Here is a 15,475-nt window from a genome sequence, read left to right as displayed (position 1 = left end):
TAGTCAAGATGTTTCTGGATGTGGGCTGGTGGAAGATACTGTCAGCATTGCAAAGCGGGGCTGAGCAATATCATATGGTGAGATCTAAATCTAACCAGCCTCTTCAGCAGTAATTATTCAAATGGCAAGTACTCTTTAGAATATAATACCAGTGCACTTTGCTATCAAATTAACAGGGGCATCAGCTAACACAAACTTGTTGTATGTAATCCTGCTTCCATATTAAGTGAAGCCAAATTCCCAGCCGGCCTCAGGAAGCAGGTTAAGTTAATTAAACACAATCAATTTAAAGCTGCTTCCAGATCAAGACCGGGGCTGTACCTTTTGTTAATGTGAGGCCTGGATATCAGGAAGGATGACAACAAAGAACAAAGAACAAAGAAATGTACAGCACAGGAACAGGCCCTTCGGCCCTCCAAGCCCGCGCCGACCATACTGCCCGACTAAACTACAATCTTCTACACTTCCTGGGTCCGTATCCTTCTATTCCCATCCTATTCATATATTTGTCAAGATGCCCCTTAAATGTCCCTATCGTCCCTGCTTCCACTACCTCCTCCGGTAGCGAGTTCCAGGCACCCACTACCCTCTGCGTAAAAAACTTGCCTCGTACATCTACTCTAAACCTTGCCCCTCTCACCTTAAACCTATGCCCCCTAGTAATTGACCCCTCTACCCTGGGGAAAAGCCTCTGACTATCCACTCTGTCTATGCCCCTCATAATTTTGTATACCTCTATCAGGTCGCCCCTCAACCTCCTTCGTTCCAGAGAGAACAAACCGAGTTGATTCAATCGCTCCTCATAGCTTATGCCCTCCATACCAGGCAACATTCTGGTAAATCTCTTCTGCACCCTCTCTAAAGCCTCCACATCCTTCTGGTAGTGTGGCGACCAGAATTGAACACTATACTCCAAGTGTGGCCTAACTAAGGTTCTATACAGCTGCAACATGACTTGCCAATTCTTATACTCAATGCCCCGGCCAATGAAGGCAAGCATGCCGTATGCCTTCTTGACTACCTTCTCCACCTGTGTTGCCCCTTTCAATGACCTGTGGACCTGTACTCCTAGATCTCTTTGACTTTCAATACTCTTGAGGGTTCTACCATTCACTGTATATTCCCTACCTGCATTAGCCCTTCCAAAATGCATTACCTCACATTTGTCCGGATTAAACTCCATCTGCCATCTCTCCGCCCAAGTCTCCAGACAATCTAAATCCTGCTGTATCCTCAGACAGTCCTCATCGCTATCCGCAATTCCACCAACCTTTGTGTCGTCTGCAAACTTACTAATCAGACCAGTTACATTTTCCTCCAAATCATTTATATATACTACAAAGAGCAAAGGTCCCAGCACTGATCCCTGTGGAACACCACTGGTCACAGCCCTTCAATTAGAAAAGCATCCCTCCATTGCTACCCTCTGCCTTCTATGGCCTAGCCAGTTCTGTATCCACCTTGCCAGTTCACCCGTGATCCCGTGTGACTTCACCTTTTGTACTAGTCTACCATGAGGGACCTTGTCAAAGGCCTTACTGAAGTCCATATAGACAACATCTACTGCCCTACCTGCATCAATCATCTTAGTGACCTCCTCGAAAAACTCTATCAAGTTAGTGAGACACGACCTCCCCTTCACAAAACCGTGCTGCCTCTCACTAATACGTCCATTTGCTTCCAAATGGGAGTAGATCCTGTCTCGAAGAATTCTCTCCAGTAATTTCCCTACCACTGAAGTAAGGCTCACCGGCCTGTAGTTCCCGGGATTATCCTTGCTACCCTTCTTAAACAGAGGAACAACATTGGCTATTCTCCAGTCCTCCGGGACATCCCCTGAAGACAGCGAGGATCCAAAGACACCTAACAAAATTAGCTCAAACGAGGAATTATCCTGGTTGGAAAGATGAATTCCCCTTTGTCTTTTAACAACTAATTTTCTCCTACAGTTTTCCTCTCATTGCCTCCTGCTGGAGTACTATTTCACAAGCATTCAAGAACCTTGCATGTTATTAGCCTAGAAAACAGTAATTCCACTATGGAGGTTTCAGCCATCCAGACACCATGTTTTATTCAAACATCTTCACCCATCTTTCTTTCCTCCAAGGCAGTGCTTCAAGCCTACCTCCCTGATCAAACATTTGGGTCACCTGTCCTATTATCTCCTCCTTTATCTCTGGGTCAACTCTTGCCCGATTGCACTAGGGTGAAGTCCTTTGGGACGTTTTGGTATACTTAAGAACCTAAGAACTGGCAGCACGGTGGAGTAGTGGTAGCACTGCAGTCTCACGGCGCCGAGGTCCCAGGTTCGATCCCGGCTCTGGGTCACTGTCCATGTGGAGTTTGCACATTCGCCCCGTGTTTGCGTGGGTTTCGCCCCCACAACCCAAAGATGTCCAAGGTAGGTGGATTGAACCTGCTAAATTGCCCCTTAATTGGAAAAAATTAATTGGGTACTCTAAATTTTTTTTATTTTTTAAAAGAACATAAGAACTAGGAGCAGGAGTAGGCCATCTGGCGCCTCGAGCCTGCTCCGCCATTCAATGAGATCATGGCTGATCTTTTGTGGACTCAGCTCCACTTTCCGACCCGAACACCATAACCCTTAATCCCTTTATTCTTCAAAAAACTATCTATCTTTATCTTAAAAACATTTAATGAAGGTGCCTCAACTGCTTCACTGGGCAACAAATTCCATAGATTCACAACCCTTTGGGTGAAGAAGTTCCTCCTAAGCTCAGTCCTAAATCTACTTCCCCTTATTTTGAGGCTATGCCCCCTAGTTCTGCTTTCACCCGCCAGTGGAAACAACCAGCCCGCATCTATCCTATCTATTCCCTTCATAATTTTATACGTTTCTATAAGATCCCCCCAGCATCCTTCTAAATTCCAACGAGTACAGTCCCAGTCTACTCAACCTCTCCTCGTAATCCAACCCCTTCAGCTCTGGGATTAACCTAGTGAATCTCCTCTGCACACCCTCCAGCGCCTTTCTCAGGTAAGGAGACCAAAACTGAACACAATACTCCAGGTGTGGCCTCACTAACACCTTATACAATTGCAGCATAATCTCCCTAGTCTTAAACTCCATCCCTCTAGCAATGAAGGACAAAACTCTATTTGCCTTCTTAATCACCTATTGCACCTGTAGACCAACGTTTTGTGACTCATGCACTAGCACACCCAGGTCTCTGCCCAGCGGCATGTTTTAATATTTTATCATTTAAATAATAATCCCTTTTGCTATTATTCCTACCAAAATGGATAACCTCACATTTGTCAACATTGTATTCCATCTGCCAGACCCTAGCCCATTCACTTAACCTATCCAAATCCCCCTGCAGACTTCTGGTATCCTCTGCACTTTTTGCTTTACCACTCATCTTAGTGTCGTCTGCAAACTTGGACACATTGCACTTGGTCCCCAACTCCAAATCATCTATGTAAATTGTGAACAATTGTGGGCCCAACACTGAACCCTGAGGGACACCACTAGCTACTGATTGCCAATCAGAGAAACACCCATTAATCCCCACTATTTGCTTTCTATTAATTAACCAATCCTCTATCCATGCTACTACTTTACCCTTAATGCCATGCATCTTTATCTTATGCAGATAGAATGCCAATCCTGAAGCCGAGCGATCATCTCGTTTGGGGAATTTTAAGGCAATTAGTCTGGCACTCAGTTTGCCGAGGGGGCCCTGCTCAGGAAAGTGCATCATTGTTTGTGTCGTTGAAACATTCAGATATACTGTGTACCAACAGCATTTAATAGTGAAGCAGGCTACAGGGTGAAGGCGCGTAAGACAGCAAGAAAAAAACCAAGCAGATAAAAAACAAGCAGATACTGCAATAGCTTATTCTGAGAAGAACTCAGCACCGTGGAAATCAGAATTAATTCATGGATAAAGTTCGGCTCAATCACACCTGCACAATGGAGTATCAAATTTATTATTGTCTAGGGCCTGCACAGGGAAGAACTTCAGTGAAGAGGGAAGCATTATTTAAATTTAACAAACCACCCCCTGATTTTAATCCTGGGAAGAAGGTTCGCATTTAAAAACGTGACGGAGATTCTCAATGCATGCAGCCTATTACAGAATGCATGAAATTGAAGAGAGCACCCTGTGAGAAATCAATATCCTGAAGTCTTACCTATTAACGAGTTCAAGGAGCTGTAGGAACTGACTCTCCTCATTTTATCTATGGTTTCAAAAGAAAGTATGTACTCATCGTTGTCAGGGCTTCCCAGGGTACTACTGGCACTGCTACTGGTGCTTAGGTACCCAGGAGAAAAAGGATTTGAACCGCCAGCTGAAAGAGAATGAAAATCAAGATGAAGGACTAAATGTCTTAGAAATACAATGCTAAAATACATGATTTCCTAGCTTGACTGCTATAATTATACCCCCTTCTCCGTACAGTGTACGTTATTTAGATATTCACTTTTCAATCACAGTATTTCAAATGATTAAACATCCTTTAAATTTAATCATTTTGAAATCATTCTAATTTTGTAATTGTTAATGGTGGAAATGCAAGACCATGTCGTGGCACATAGTCCTATAGAACTCTGGCCTGCAACTCACCGGCTCTCAGACCTATACAGACTTGTCGGGAGAAGGGAAAAGCAACAAGTTACATTCTTACTAGGAACCAAGGGAAAACGTATTCAATTGTGGACCATTCTGAAGACGCTGTCTGTCTGTGCCTGCGGCACGTTAACAAAATTATGTTCACAGGGATATTGCACTGGGTAGGCAGGCACACACCTACCTACCAGGTGGAAAATCATTCAATTTTCAACATTTGAGGAAACAAGAAATCTAGTTTTTGAAAAAGCATGTCCCTTTTAAAATGAAGCGATGCCACTTTACAATCATCCAGTGACAACAGATTTTAATCACCGTTGGATGATGCCATGGAAAGTTGAAATGCGAAGTACATATGGTCCAGATTGAAGACGCCAGCTTTCTCTAGAACTTCACTAAACGTGTTAACAACAGATTCCACAAACTTTCTGAACCTCAATTAGAAGTGAACACACTGAATAATATGACTGAATAATCATGAGTTGGTCGTAGATTTACAACTTCAGTGAGGTGGTGTAAGATTTACACACCAGATATCATTAGCAAAGATTATGGCTTTGCCGAAGTGTTTTTTATAACTGGGTATTACTTTTGCATTGATCAAGCACTAGCTCATAATCAACACTTAAAACATCAGATATTACATCGTAATTTTGCACATTAAAGTCATACGTCCTCAAGTCCGCTAGGTACACAGAACAGGCTGAATTCTGGAAAGGTTCAACTGAATTATTTCATGTCGTATGTCAGAGCACAATTCTTTTTATTTCCTATCATGAAAAAAGACTTGTAGGGCATACATCAAATTAGAGTTAGGATTTTGAGTAACTTAAGGTCAAATTCATTGCTGTTTTTCCTATGCTGCAGAAAGTTTTTAATCTATTTGCTTCCGAGCGGAGAATTTTTATGGCTGTACAATGAAGTCTTAATCGCTTGCATAAACATCAATAAAACGTTATGTTGGCTTTTGGTTCATTAATATTTGGATAATTACTGATGCGAAAGATTTAAAAGGCATTCATCCTAGATCATAGTTACTACGATGATGGCTTAAAACTTGATGACTGCCTATTGGAGAGTAAATATAATTTCAACCAATTTGGTTTTTTTTAATAAAAGAAATGCAAAGGCAAAGCATCAAAAGGCGGGTTCCTTGAGAATGAGCACAATGGCAGACTTAAAAGGAGAATGAATGCGAATTGTGAAGATGGAACTGTTTACAATATCAGCTAATACGGGAGCCAGGAAGGGAACTTTGTCAGCAGTCTCTGGGAACAGGATCAACTGGTGGATGAGATGAACTCAGAGAAGGCATAAGGGGAGCTAGGAGAGCAGCCAGAAAAAGATGTTGAGTGCAAGGCCGGGGTAGGGGAATGTCTTTGGGGGTAGTTAGGCTTGGTGGGCTAGGGGGGAGGGAGGGAAGCGTATGCTCAAAGGATGGCCTCAGTGATAATGAGGCTTCTCACAATTGTTGGAGGTGAAGGTGAAGGGGGAAGGGAGAAGTTTATAGCGAAGAAAAAACAATGAAGGTTGTTCTTACATTCCAGAATGATGCTGGAATAGTGAGCAGTTATGGCAAAGAAAGTGAGGAACCAATAGTGCATTCTGTGGGCCACCCTGAACAGGCGATGAACGACTAATCCTGTAGTCTGCTTAAGACCTCAGAGAAGAGGCAGGGCAATGATGAGGATGAGAGTGAAAGTAAAGTTTTAATGGGGATAAGGGCATCAAAGGTGAGGGGATGGTTGAGCAGGCTGGTAACGATAGAAATGTGACGAATGGAAGGCCGATGTCTAACCAGTTGGAATTTGAAAGTGTTGTTCTAAGTGACTTGGGGAAGGTTTTTGGGCGGGAGTCTTCGTCCCGCCACACGCGCACCCCTGGGATTCTCCGTCTCGCCAGCCGGCCAATGGGGGTTTCCCATTGTGGGCAGCTCCAAGGCGTCGGGAAAGCCCTGGGCTGCCGACGCAACAGAGAATTCCGACAATAGAGAATCCGGCCCTTTATTTACAAGAGCAAACACAAAACGAAGTGGGGTTGGGAGGGGGTAAAGAGTGCAGCGATCAGATATTACCTTTTTCTGGGATTGGCATGGAGCAGGCAGGCCATATGAAATAGCTTATCAAGGAAGCAGCTGTTAATATGGACAGACTATTGTATTTTTGCTATAGATATAATGTGAACGCAGTTCAACTTTGCATAATTAATTCTCCAAACAATGACCAGATACCCAATGGCACACTGCAGATACATCTGTAAACATTTTCATTATCAAAGAAAATGGATTTTTAAATTACAACAGAAAGCAAGGGTAAGCGGTTTTGAGTTACGGTGAAAGTCCTGACTAAAACAATTTACACGGGATTGGAGTTTTGTGGAGAAATATCTGATCCACTTTACAGCGGCAGATAGAATAACGTTGCACAGAATGATTCATCTGTCAATTTCAGTTGAACCTATTATGGGTCCCAACCTCTTCAACGTGCATCAAGTCGCATCCAAAGTTGTTGACAAGGTTCAAATCAAATTCGGCACCATTCTATGATTTAATGATAGTTACGTGGGTGCCAATTAGATCAGCACTGGCTGGTTTAGTCTGCTGAACCCATTTGGGAGACAAGTTAATGAGCCACAAAAACTACTGCATTTGGCCACTGATCCTGCCTCCTCTTCTCTTCCAGATGTTATGCCAGATGTGGTAATTGCTGTGTCTAAGAAGGGGGAACAGATTGAGTGTACTTTGTAATTCCTCAGTATTGTATCTGGTGAGCTCTTTAAATGAAAGTCAGCATAACAAACTACACTGCTAGAATTCACAGCAAACTAATTATTTCGGCTTAGGAAGTCTGAGCTAGCCAATTATTATTGATACTAACACCTATTTATCACAGCTCCCATCGTACTCACTTTCTTCATTTAAATTTAGATTTTGAAGAGACTTATTCAAGTTCCGCACCGAAGTAGCTGCACGGATATTCCCGTAGGAACTCACTGAACGAAGCCTCGGAGTTGCTGGCCCATCACGCACGGGAGTGAAATTTCCAGGCTCTGGAATTGCAATAAGATTTTATTAGTAGCATAGGGAGAGGATGGTCAAAAGTAGTCCAATATACATCGCCCTTCTGAAATAAACAACTTCTTTGTTGTGGCGGTGGGAGTGGGCGTGCATGCGTGTGTGTGGGAGGCTTGAGGTGGACTTCGGGATGTACTTCTGAGGCTGTATGAGGCTCTGGTCTGACCCCATTCGGAGTATTGTGAGCAGTTTTGGGCCCCGCATCGAAGGAAGGGTGTGCTGGTCTTGGAAAGGGTCCAGAGGAGGTTCACAAGAATGATCCCTGAAATGAAGAGCTTGTCGTATGAGGAACAGTTGAGGATTCTGTGTCTGTTCTCATTGGGAGTTTGGAAGGGATCTTTTTGAAACTTACAGGATACTGCGAGGCCTGGATAGAGTGGATGTGGAGAGGATGTTTCCATTTGTAGGAAAAACTAGAACCAGAGAACACAATCTCAGATTAAAGGGATGCTCCGTTAAAACAGAGATGAGGAGGAATTTCTTCAGCCAGAGGGTGGTGAATCTGTGGAACTCTTTGCCGCAAAAGGCTGTGGAGGCCAAATCACAGAGTGTCTTTAAGACAGAGATAGATAGGTTCTTGATTAATAAGGGATCAGGGTTATGGAGAGTGGCAGGAGAATAGGGATGAGAAAAATATCAGCCATGATTGAATGGCGAAGTAGACTCGATGGACCGAGTGGCCTAATTCTGCTCCTATGTCTTATGGACGTCTTCACGGTGCAAACACCTGCTGACACCATGAGGAAGTTGAATAGGTGCAGATAGAACCATGACCAAAGGGCCAATGTTTTGGGGGGGCCAAATGGAGATAATAAAATTGTTTGAGAAAACAATTAGAAAAATGTTATCCAACCAAACACCCAAATTATGATGACAGGTTTGTCAATTATTTTGTTGGGGAATCCATATCCTGTGCACGGTAGCATACATACACACATTCGCATGTGTGATGTAATCACTGTAGGCGTAAATTATTAATCCCTGGTTGATTACTGGAAAATTGCGTTAATCGTGCGCATTTTATTAAAACAAAAACACAAATAAACAAGACAACAGCTGTTAGGGGAGGGTGGTCCAAAGTTCAGAGTGTCTTCGTATAAAATGGTTAAATTAAAATGTGGAAAGCAAATTGAAAATTATTTTTGGTATGATGGAGTGATTAAGATTTTTAAAACTGCGTGGTTCAATAGTTCACTCTATACGGGTTGCGAAACATGATACTAAACTCAAGAATGAAGATTCTTTAACTTGAAACATATACTCGTGGCAAATGAAAATTTCAATGTAATTTACTGACCCCCCCAACCCCACCCGGCCCCCAGAAATGTATTTAAGAACACATCAGGAAATTCTTGTACATACTTTTCCAGTATACAAGAGAATTGTGAAACCTAGATTGACATATATTTCAATTTAGTGAACCCATTTTTTATTGCCCGTTATAACAGCTGGCAGCCCTAATCCTAGAAATGACACTTATCGCAGTATTGTTATTTTGGTCAAAGATGTAACCATTTTATTAAATTTTGTTGCAGGCATATTAACACTTCAAGTCTGCTGTTCGTTTCAAAAGACAGACAACTCTAAAAGCCAATTTTTGTGGACTTGAAAATGTTAATATTTAAATGGAAGAATTAAACTGGAAATTTCCAGAATTTCTATTGCCTGGGACATTGCGACAGTTTATTTTGACGGTTTGGCATATTGGAAGGTGTAGCAGATGATACACCACCCACAGGCGACACGCCACCCACATTCCATTCAAAATAGGGTCATGTGGATTTTAGGCATGATCACTTCAAAAGGAAAGTGTGAAGGCGGCGGCAAGTCTTCCAGGTTTCTCTGCCAGAGGTCTACAAGAAAAAGTGGAGTGTTTGCCATCTTGAATTGAAAATGTTCCCCAGGCCTGTCAGGGAGAAAAACATGAAAAACACTAGTTCTTGATGTGTCTTTTTTGATGCTAATCATATAAAGTGACTCATATGAAGGAACATTAAACTTCCAAATTGCCCTCTGAAGGCAAAACAACATCAGGAGACTGGAAAATTATGAGAAAAAGTTAAGGGACTGCAACTGTTGTCATTTTCAGAATATTTTTTAAGCTTGGGAGGGCGGGGGGGTTGGAAGAGAGAAAGAAAAGACGGCCAAGATATTTAGGGACAGCAATCTACATGTTGAGGGATGGGACTGGGGTATTTGCGACTGAAACAACTGAAGGCCCTGTGGCCAAGTCTAAACCAGAAAGAGAAAGAGCGTCCTGCCAGAGGAACGTGCATGGGATCCTGGATCTAAAGGTTGCAGGAACAACACAGAGAACAGGAAATCAATGAATATTGTTCAGAAGTGAGACTTCGTAGCAAATTCATTGTATGTGCCTATCACTGAGTTAAGGGATTCTTGGTACGAGTTGTAAATTAATCTTTTATTAGCTTGAGGCTCTGCCCTTCTTATCATAGAATTTACAGTGCAGAAGGAGGCCATTCGACCCATCGAGTCTGCACCGGCTCTTGGAAAGAGCACCCAAGCCGGGAATTGAACCTGGGACCCTGGAGCTGTGAAGCAATTGTGCTACCCACAATGCTACCATGCTGCCCCAGATTCCATAAGTTAAAGCGGTATCTCAGACCCATGTTTTTCATCGCTGAAACATTTGAGTATTATGATGGGAATTGTGCAGGGCAGTCCTGGATGGATGAATTAAAAGAGGTTCAATGGTGTCACTCAACTGTCTGAACAATTTCTGCTGCAAGAATTTGCTAAATGTAACATTTAAGACAATTGGCTCAATAAAGGGAAACATTCAGGCGCGTGGAGAGGGAAGTTCCTTTTAACGTCAATCGCTGATTATGGGTCTGTCCCTCTCAAGGGCTTGAACATGAAATCGAGGCTGCTGACAGTAACAAGGCCATGAAACGGTTTAATTGTTCCAAAAAGAACCACTCGATAAAGTCAAAGATTTTCCAGATTATTTAGATTTCTAAATCAGAGAAGTGTATACTGAATAGGTATACCTATCACACTAGCAGGAGAGGGAAGTGGGTAGTTCTTCTCTTCTTCCATGAACTGCAGTGCCACGGTGCAGAAATTGCTTTCATACTGAATGACAAGATGACTGAACGCCACAACCAATTCCTGCCAATTAAAAAATAAATCTGTCAGTTGAATAAGATTAACCTTGGAATAATTTCAATAATCTAACGTGGATTTATATCATTGACCGAAAGGAGAGTGACAGTTACAGCTGCAAAAAAATGTCACCGAGTGACATAAATCCAAATGGAACGAATTGTAGCTCCGGATTAAAAATAATTTCCACCCTTTCGTCAACATCATTAAGCGCCAAGGACGTCAATAGTCACATGACAATATCTGCCACCGTAAGAACCATCACAGCATGAAAATGGAATTAAGCAGCCCACTACAAAATTAAATCTCCAAAAAAACCAAAAAAACAGGCATTCTGCAAAGCGGAAATAAAATATGGAAAACATCGGAAAGAGAACAGATTTAAAGTCCAGTTGAATGATGCAAATTCAATGTTGGTACATTTTTGTTAACCTTTCGAAAACTGATCTCAGTTACATAATTCCATGTTCCTCTGCTTGCCAGCATGTCGATGAACATTATTCCTAATCTGTTTTATCAAGTAGAAATTAATAGGAAAACTTTCAATTAGAAACACAAGGTGAGAGGAAAACATGGCACAGTAAAGGAGACTAGCGGATACTAATTTACATTATATTTCAGTCAGAAATAAATGAAATGACTCGTGGTGGAGGACATTGCATCAGCATCGTGGCAACCAGCTTTTGTCTTAAAATTAGTGGGTCCCCTGTGGTTTTTCCGTGGGTGGAAAGGTTCTGATTATATTTCAAATCAATATATTGGCATTCATTCCTTTGAAATGTCATTTAGTCAGTGTTGTACAATGTGTTTCCTAAAGATCTGCACAATTTCTTCCCTCAACTCCTCTGAAGACACTAATTTGCATTGGAAAACAATACCACATATGCCATTAGCCCTCTGGTACGTCATTCTGCTAGCCATTCCCAAGAGGTAAGTAATTACGGTTAAGTGCCAATAGGGGAGGGTATCACGGTTTAGGCCAATCTGACAGTAATACAACATCCACACATGTACTTTCCAAGTTTGGGGTTTTTAGGTATCCATCAGGATAGGAGAGGTCGAGAAGAATTTCCCCTCTTTAATAGCATTGGGGAAATAGTAAAACATCGACCAATACCTTGACTGAGGTCAGTTAACTCAAATCGGGTTTAGAATCAAATCTAGCTTCTTCAGGTTTGTATTACTCAAAATCAACTGGCTCGTTTACTTTATTTCAACAACGACAAAATTATCTCTTCACCACTATCTTCTTACCCACCAGAACATAGAAGATCTCACACTGACTCTACAAGTCAGACATATTAATCTTAAAATCTGCAAATGCACTATTTATATGGTTGCAGTCACAATTTATAGGAAATTCAACCTTTAAGCTTATAATGCTTCAGCCATATATTCATCACTAAACTCTTCTGCTTCTCAAAGTCAAGTGGAGGCCAGTGATTTAATGAAAATTCTGCTCTAAAATATTTGCTCTTCTTTACCATAAAATGTATATGCAGAGTAGAAATGAAATTCTGTAATTTACATTTCACTATTTTTATCATTTGATAATGTACTTATATTGCTACTAGACTGCTATATAAACCGGAGTTACAACATCACCTCATTCACCTAATGATCTGTTCGTCCCTTCTTTACCACCTTGCTAATTCGCTTTAGAAAAAAAAATCTACAATCATTCTACCATTAGTTTTCTAGCCGCTCAATAGATTCATATGGAAAGTCTAAGGGCGATGTGACAATCTGTATACATTGACTATAGATTCCATAATCTTAAAAAGCTCAAACCACTCAACTGCTTGAAATCTTTCACTCTCCCCATGACCTCTTTTCCTGCTGTCACTGCAAGGGGCAGCTTCTAAGCGAGGCCTGTGCTCTCATGCTTTGAAATGTAATCCAATGGCCCATAGATTGTTGGGAAGGGTGTATCGGGTAGCAAATTGGATCTTTACTTCATTCTGATCATATTATTTTTGCAGCACAATTTGCTGGGTTTATGAATTGATAACATTGCAGCAACATCAATGGGCCATCTGAAACCTTGTGAACGTTGGGTCCAGTGATCGGCCTCCACATCCAATAAAATTTAAGGATAAAGAAAGAAACAGAGGAGCAACGGAAGCAAAATAAAGAAGGGGAGAGAGTGGATTGAGAGAGAAATAAAGACAAAAGAAAAAAAATTCTAATTTACAGAAGTTAGGAAATATTTGCTACCTACAGAAATGTTATTATTCCAATTTTACTCCTCTTTTTCTAGGCCTTCAAGGTTGAGTAAGGAAAATAAATCACGTCTTTAAAGAACACTTATGATGCAAATTATCTGTTCTAGGTTGGTGCAGTGCGATTATTTTCTTATCAATACCTCAGATTTATTGAAGATCTTGTGGATCCGACACACACTGCGATACTAATTTTGTGCATTTGTCAAAATTAATTTCCAGTAACATGCAGTACATTGTTACGACACCCTGGACTAGTGCAGTCAATTCCAACCCCACTTTACAAACACGCATGCACACAGAATAATAATAATCTTTATTAGTGACACAAATAGGCTTACATTAACACTGCAATGAAGTTACTGTGAAAAGCCCCGAGTCGCCACATTCCGGCGCCTGTTTGGGTACAGAGGGAGAATTCAGAATGACCAATTCACCTAACAAGCACGTCTTTCGGGACTCATAGAATCATAGAATTTACAGTGCAGAAGGAGGCCATTCGGCCCATCAAGTCTGCACCGGCTCTTGGAAAGAACACCCTACCCAAGGTTCACACCTCCACCCTATCCCCATAACCCAGTAACCCCACCCAACACTAAGGGCAATTTTGGACACTATGGGCAATTTAGCATGACCAATCCACCTAACCCGCACATCTTTGGACTGTGGGAGGAAACCGGAGCACCCGGAGGAAATCCACGCAGACACGGGGAGAACGTGCAGTCTGCGCACAGACCGTGACCCAAGCCGGGAATCGAACCCAGATCCCTGGTGCTGTGAAGAAACAGTGCTAACCACTGTGCTACCATGCTGCCAATAGAAGGATAGGGATCTTTAATCCACAGGGGTGATTTCCAATCGAAGTCTTTCTGAAGTTCCGGCTTCCGGTTTGGTGCTTCCTTTCTTCTATGCTTGATATAATCTTCTCGGGTAAGGTTGTCCATCTTCCCTGCAGACTCAGCATCATTTCAGGTTGACAGCAAAGGATATGCAAGACACTCACGGCTTTCAAAACAATAGGTCAGTTCTTTTACTTCAGCCCCTGAAGAGGAACTAGCTGCTGGTTTGATAACTTAAAGATCTTCAGCTGCCATCTCCAGACAGCCAGCAGCAGAGAGAAAAAACTGCTCCCTTCACTTGAGGCCTCATCACTTCTGAAAGGTCCTCTCATAAACATCACCCAACCGATTGTTGTCAGGAACAACACTGTCCCTGGCCAACCCATCTTCAGCTTCCACCTACTGGCAACAGGCAGCAGAGAGAAAAATCCCTTCGCTCCTGAGGTCTGATCACTTCTGGAAGGGTCTCTCAGAAGCATCACCCAGCAGGAACCAATCAATGATGGTTGTCAGGCAGAAAAATTCCTGGCCAACCCATTGGTTGCCAATTAACCAATCAAACTGATTCGGTCCAAAGCCGGTTCCTCCCATCTACTTGGTGACGAAGAGTCTGGCTTCTCCCAGAGAATACAGTGTCCTGGCAAGTCGCCGGTTTTAAACTTTGAGTCTTTTGCTTTCCTCACTCTACTTAAAGGCACATCGCAATCAATGATCCATGGACCAAAACAATAAAAGAAAATAAGTGGGAACAAAGGAAATAGACAGGAAGGCCTCTTACAGCATCCATGTACTAATAATCGTGGGTGTCATTAATTTGTCATTATTTTGTGGGCCAGTGTGTTTCGCATGTGCTGCAGTTCCTTTTATTGTAAATCCATTACTGCACAGCATACAGGATTCCATTCTGCCGCAGACACTTCCATAAGCAGATATCAGCCACACCAGGCACTGCTAATCATCAGTTTAGCTTTTAAACTATGAGAAAAGCTTATTCAAAAGAGTATTAGTTGCAGAAGTATGTTGAACCCAAAACCATTTGAATTCTCCCAGCAGAACATGAGGTGAAGCACTTTCAAAGAATAAGCAATATAATCTATGCACAAATTGTGTATGTGTGAGCTTGCAAAGCATTGTGTACCAGATCATTTCACAGCAAGACAATCCAAAAGTCAGTTTTAAAAAAGCACAATTCTTTCACAAAACAAACACCTTCTTTAAAGGTTGCTCTGTCAGATAAAGTGATCAGTTAAGCAATACCTATGTCCTGTTAACACAAAGACTACAGGCTATTGATAAGGACTGTAAACATATATTTCAGATTACAATTTAACATGGTTTCAATCTACAGGTGAGATGTGGGAAAGGTTCAGTGGAGTAGAACTTCCAGGATTGTTCTACAGAGATCCAGCATGGGCTTAATGGCCTCCGTTGGTTCCATAAGACTCTGTTAACTTCATTCACTTTGGACAACGTTCTTCCATACCATAGCTTGTCCTGATGATATACTGTCTTATTACCAGTGAGGTGCAGTGGCTGCAAATCAAACATCTCATCCATAGCAAAATGCGGACTTTCAATGAATCTGCTTTGAACTATTTAATACTAAGCAAAAACAACAGA

General features: G+C 41.9%; 1 protein-coding gene across 1 annotated transcript in view; it reads right to left on the bottom strand.

Annotated features, from left to right (window-relative positions):
• The window catches only part of rptor (regulatory associated protein of MTOR, complex 1), a 499,967-nt gene that overhangs the window by 162,677 nt on the left and 321,815 nt on the right, over nucleotides 1-15,475 (bottom strand). Inside the window, exons 18-20 of the mRNA XM_072483619.1 lie at nucleotides 10,680-10,800; nucleotides 7,503-7,643; nucleotides 4,159-4,317 (exon numbers count right to left, since the gene is read on the bottom strand). Of these exons, the coding sequence (XP_072339720.1) occupies nucleotides 4,159-4,317; nucleotides 7,503-7,643; nucleotides 10,680-10,800 (421 nt within the window). The remainder of the gene's footprint in view (nucleotides 1-4,158; nucleotides 4,318-7,502; nucleotides 7,644-10,679; nucleotides 10,801-15,475) is intronic.

Source organism: Scyliorhinus torazame, chromosome 18, assembly GCF_047496885.1.
Source record: "Scyliorhinus torazame isolate Kashiwa2021f chromosome 18, sScyTor2.1, whole genome shotgun sequence".
Taxonomy (NCBI): Eukaryota; Metazoa; Chordata; class Chondrichthyes; order Carcharhiniformes; family Scyliorhinidae; genus Scyliorhinus; species Scyliorhinus torazame.
This window is presented reverse-complemented; position numbering and strand designations above follow the sequence as displayed.